The 6,000-nt window shown below is 53.4% G+C and overlaps 1 protein-coding gene across 1 annotated transcript in view; it reads right to left on the minus strand.

Moving 5' to 3' along the window:
• LOC144945815 (tumor necrosis factor alpha-induced protein 8-like protein 1) overlaps positions 1-5,501 on the minus strand; it is a 62,151-nt gene extending 56,650 nt beyond the window's left edge. The window contains exon 1 of the mRNA XM_078874356.1: positions 4,736-5,501. Within this exon, the coding sequence (XP_078730482.1) occupies positions 4,736-4,742 (7 nt within the window). The 5' untranslated portion in view covers positions 4,743-5,501. The remainder of the gene's footprint in view (positions 1-4,735) is intronic.
• Positions 5,502-6,000: the final 499 nt, after the last annotated feature.

A 6,000-nucleotide genomic window follows, 5' to 3' on the forward strand; every position in this document is an offset into this window, starting at 1 on the left:
CCAGGCTAGGTGCACTTTAAGGCCACGTCCACACACACGCGCCGTCGTGGTGGTGCTGCGTGTGCTGTGTCACGACGGCCTTGCTGATACGCCGCGCGTGAGAACGGCGAGTCTGCAAAATAAAAACTCCCCACCCCACAGGAGACCCCCCTCCCCCACGTCTGGCTCCCATGGCCTCACGAACCCCGCGCGCGGGGGGCTCTCATCACGGAGTGCGTGGGGGGCTCTCAGCGCGCGCCACGGACGACCCTGGAGCGAGAAGAGGCACCCCCCCCCCCCGTCGCTCTCTCACCCTCTCACTCCCCCACCCTCTCGCCCTTTCACTCTCTCTCGCCCACTCGCCCTCTCACCCTCTCTCTCGCTCTCTAACACTTTCACTCTCCCACCCTCTCACTCCCTCACCCTCTCACCCTCTCACTCGCCCTCTCACCCTCTCGCCCTCTCGCCCCAGGCGGAAACCGACACTGGGTCTAGAACAACTGGCCCTGCCTTGTGCGCACGAACTTCTTTCGCGACCGTACGCAGCCAGCCACGTGCTAGCCGCAGGTTGGCGGTGCGATGCCTGGGATAAGAGAGAGAGGGGGAACGGGAGAGAGAAGAGAATGGATTGGGAATAAGAGTGGGGAGGATGGAGTGGGGACGGAGAATCAGGGGTCAGGAGGAATGAGGAGAGAGAGGAAGAGGCAGCATGAGGGCCTCAACGCTGCTGCTGCTGCTGCAGCATGTGGAGCGGGGTCTGTTTTCACAGTGGGCGGCGACAGGCAAAGGGGAGGGGCTCAGAGTGGGGGTGGCCACGCCGAAGTCACGTGGTGTACGGGAGGCTTGAGCTGGCTCGGCCACCGTCTGTCACGCCCTGCTGGACGCGTGCGTTCTAAGGGCCGTAACGTTCAAACGTAGAGATTCACGATTTCAAATACACACCCAGCGGATTTGCAACGGGCCTAAAACACACGACAGTTCCACTACAGTTGCCCCGAGTTGTCCAGCCACGTGGTTAGAGAGTTGAATGTTGGCAAAAAATATACGAGATTGGTCTACGGATTTACCTCAAAAAGCCCCAAAAATAACTACATTTTCCACTTTGCACTTCCTCATACAAGGTGGGGCGCAATGTTGTTTGTTGACTTGTTGTGTTCAGAGGTAAAATCTGGGGGTTCTCAAGGGGACTCAATTTAAAATCTCTCCGCTACCATTTTTTTTCTCTCTCTTCAAATGTACTCGTCTGTCCACGAGGGCCACGCCGAGTCACAGGACTCTTGCCAGGAGGGTCCTGCTGCTGCTGCTGCCGCCGCCGCCGCTACATTGGGGTTTTATTTGTAAGATACTTTTTTTGCTAATTAATGACGAGTCGTGTTTGTTGTACAAGTGGGACAGAAGAAACCAGAGCGTTGCGCGAGGGGACAACGCTCTACCCCCCCCCCCTCCCCCACGTACAGATGGAAACACACGGCGATTAGTCCGCTCGCTGTCGCGCCTTCTCCTGGACGAGCCAGCGTTACGGCTCCTCCTGGACGCCCACGGGAAGTGAATGTCACAACATCTATGTGCGGTGATCCACCGCTGCTGCTGCTGCTGCTTCCTCCACAGAGTGTTGGATTGCAGGCCGCCATGTGTAGCGTAGCCGCCATTGCCCAGATGTACGAGTGTGAGACCCTTAAAGCCCATGGAAAGAGCGGGCATAACTAAAATAATATATTTTAGTTATACCAGGTAAGGCCCGCTGAGTTATACGGCTCTTTTTCAAAAGTGACCGGCTGCCACAAATTATAACCCAACAAAGTGGCTTATCGTCACGTGGAAAATTCGAACAGTCAAATAGTCTCAACGCACATCGATTCTACATGTGGAGGGAAAACCCGGAAGAGCCGGAGACGGGGAAAACATTCAAACTCCAAATATGAAGCAGACGTCACGGTCAGAATCGAACCCACGACTTCCTGTATACCAGGCGATGTAGTTAACATCTCACCACCGGTAAAACACAAGGGCACCCCCTCTTATTCGCGCGACCTATGACCCCCGCTCGCGAAAGCGCCGCTACAACCGCGGAGATTTCCTAAGCCTGAATTGCGGAAGGACGTTTCCTCGTGACACGCCGAGGATTTCGCTGCCGATGTTTCCGATGCACGATTTCTTTTTTTTATCGTCCGCATTTTGTTCACGGATATCAGGAAGAGCCCACTTGGCAAATTCACATCCTCTTTAGCACGTTTCAGGGCTTTTGCGACCAATATTATCCGTCGTAGAGGTTTTTGGGTTAGATGGCGTGAATTTAAATGTGCCGCTAAACACGCCACCACCCGGCACAGCTAATTAGGATTTCTCCACATCTCTGGCTGTCGCCTGATGATGCTCATTGTAATTACTGGCAAAACGTCGTACTCGAATTGTAAGTGTTGTGGGTGTACTCTCCGACACACCGGTGTTGCTGCACTAGTAACGAATTGGCACGTTCTGTTCACGCGAGAAACCTTTTTAATTGGCTGTGTCGGGTTGTGGCGGGTTTAACGACACATTTATATATTTACGCGATCTAACCCAAAAACCTTTATTATGGATCACATCCTCTTATTCGAGGTTTTACTTTCAGCCCCCGATTCCCCAGCAATGAATCATGAATGCAATGACCTCGTGTACTCCTATTAACCGAAAACATTTCACAGATAGAAGGAAGCTCTCAGGCAAAAACACATCCCATCCTATTATCCGCGATTTTCTTTTCTCCACAGCGGATGAATGGGAATGTGTGGTCTCCCAGGTGAGCACGGACAAGAAGAGGAGGATGCATCACTGCCAGGTTGTGCCAAAGCGATTGGACCGCATCACTTCATTCATACAATCGGTGTGTTGTTGTTGTTGATGTTTTTATGACATTAACAACAACAACAACACGATTGCCACACTTTTGGCCGACTTTCGTAACATTTACGCACACGCGCGCCTTCTCTGCTCCGATACGTCCCCCATTTACAGAATTGACTGAAGAAGAAATAAACTCAACTCGTGAAGGGCCATTGCCCGAAACGTCGCCTATTATACGATAACGTTTGTGCCCCCTTTGGAGGCCACGCACGCAGCGTCACGTGACGACTTACTTTGCCTGCGCACCGCTCGCCCACCACCGCTGCCAACGCAGCAGCAGCAGCAGACTAACATCATCACCATGGTCGCTGTGGTGGTTCTCCGAGATTATTTTCACCACACCCACAGGTCTCTCACTCGGAGACTTCAGAGAGCGACAATTCGGCTCTCGCGATGGGTTGTCGAGTCCACGTGCGTGCTTATCGGGCACGGTGCTCGACGGCGGTGAGCGCATCTTGCCGTGTTCACGTTCCAGGGACGTGACGGAGGGTGGTCGCTTTCACCGGCCACGTCAGCCCCGACGGGAACTCCGCTCGCGATCGGCGGCTTTTGTTGGGCGAGCGTAAATGTGTCGTGAACGCACCTCCACGCGGCGCAGCCCCATCGTCGGTAGGGTTTGTCCCGTGAGCAGAACGTGCCAACTTGTGATCAGTTCGGCACGCCAGTCGCGTGTTGAAGAGCAACCACACGCAGCACGTTTGCAACGGCAAATTGGAACGTTTCGTTCACGTGACACATCTTGCTAATTGGATGCGTCGGGTGGCGGTGGGTGTACGACACATCCACATTTACGCGATCTGTGCAACCCACAGGAAACTTTGTATCGTGAAAATTATTGGGTCACGAAAACCTACACCGTGAATTGTTATCTCTACTCAACCGCGACAAACGCGCGTGGTGGAGCTCAGTGGACTGGGCGTGATGATGGGGGGTTCATGATGACATCGATGATGGTGATGGATGACGGTCATGATCATGGTGATGATCACGTTGATATTGATGATGGTGATAATCATTGTGATGATGGTTATAATCGTGGTGATGATGGTGATAATCATAGTGATGATGGTGATCATCATTGTGATGAGTATTTGATGTGATCATGGTGGCGACAATGATGATAATCGTGGTGGTGAATACAATCATGGTAATGATAATTGTGATGGTAATCAATGATGGTAATGATGACCATGGCAACCAGGGTGGTGATGATGATGACGACGGTAATAATCACGGTGGTGAACATAACCACGGTACAGTAGTGACGATCAAATCTTATCTGTGAGGTCATCCATCATCCCCGCGATGTCAACGGGTGCTACGTGCTATGCACGCAGAGGGCCATTGCCCGAAACGTCGCCTCTTAAATAACATACAGTATGTCCTTCTACGGCTACGCACGGCGGTGCTGACGAGGGCGTCGTGGTTCTGGTCGATACCGACACACGCGCCGACACACGAGGGTTGGCCAAACATATGAACGCAGGTGCAGTGTCCTCCTGCCAACGCGTCTCGAGACTCAGCAGCGAGGCGTCACCACACCGAGTCGTACAGGGAGACTCAGTTTTCAGGACCATTCGGCGTACAGCCGTTTCAATACGGGCAACGACAACAACGACAACAACAACAACACAACGTGTTGTCTATTTGTTTGTGTTTTTCCCTTGCGATGGCACTTTGTAGGATGAACATTGAGATGTATAAGGGCCACGAGGTGTCCAATACGGTCTGAGTTGCTCTCTAATAAGGTAAGCGGTAGGCAGGTAAGCGGTGGGCAGGTAACAGGCAAGCGGTGGGCAGGTAACAGGCAAGCGCGTTACTCGTCGCAGTACCGACACGGCAAGCAGCAGCGTGAGTACAGAACGCCCAGCACCTGACATGGGAGGCGAGGTGGGGCTGGCTGGGTGAAGGCGCTCCTCGAGTGGACCTCCTTCCCCAAACGTCGGAACTACGTCGCCTTGTCGCTGGGTTGAGACGTCGTGAAGACAGAGCGAGGCGTGGTGCTGGAGGTGGTCACCACGGCTGCTCGCTCGCGATGGTCGTGCTGCCGCTGCTGTTGTGAGTTCTCCTCTCGCCGTGAGCGTTCGGCAGAGGCCGGGTGGCGTTGTCTGGAATCCGATGGAGACTCGGGCAGCGGCAGCAGCAGCAGCAGGAGGAGGAGGGAGGGAGGGAGGCGATTGTGGGTGGGAGCGCGGCGATGCCGAGCCCACTGTTTGCGCTGTTGCCGACGGAAATGAAGATGCCGATGAAGCTGGCGACTGCTGCTGCTGCTGATGGTGGTGGTGCAGCTGTTGGACCTGAGAACGGTGATGGAGACGAAGTCGCTACTGACGAAGTTGCTGCTGCTGCTACTGGTGGAAGTGTTTTGATGAAGTTGAAAAAGGCTCCTGCTGCTCCTGCTACTGCTGCTGCCGATGATGCTGACTCTCCTCCTCCTGCTGCTGCTGATGATGACTCTACTCTTGCTGCTGCTGATGATGATGGTGACTCTGCTCCTGCTGCTGCTGATGATGTTGTTGTTGTTGGGAGTTTCTGGCTTTCCGGTTGAATGAGTTTGCTGCTGCGGCTGCTGATGATGATGACTGTGACGCGTCCGCTGCTGCTGATGCTGCTGCTGATGAAGCTGTTGCTGCTGAAGCGGAGTTATGGGAGGGAGGAAGGAAGTGAGGGAGGGCGGAGTTTGGCAAAGACGGCTTTGTAATAAACTACTCACACACACTTAGTACCACACACACTCACACACTTACACACACACTACCACTCACACACACTCACACCTAGTACCACACTCACACTCACACACCACTCACACACTTACACACCACTCTTAACACTCACTACCACTCACACACACACATACACACACACTCTTACCACTCACACTTAGTACCACACACACACTCACACACCACTCACACACCACTCTTACCACTCACTACCACTCACACTCACACACACTCACACCTAGTACCACACTCACACTCACACACCACTCACACACACACTCACACACTTACACACACACTCACACTTAGTACCACATACACACTCACACACCACTCTTAACACTCACACACCACTCTTAACACTCACTCACACACACACTCACACACTCACACTTAGTACCACACACACACT

This window comes from Lampetra fluviatilis, chromosome 39 (assembly GCF_964198595.1).
Source record: "Lampetra fluviatilis chromosome 39, kcLamFluv1.1, whole genome shotgun sequence".
In the NCBI taxonomy this organism is placed as follows: Eukaryota; Metazoa; Chordata; class Hyperoartia; order Petromyzontiformes; family Petromyzontidae; genus Lampetra; species Lampetra fluviatilis.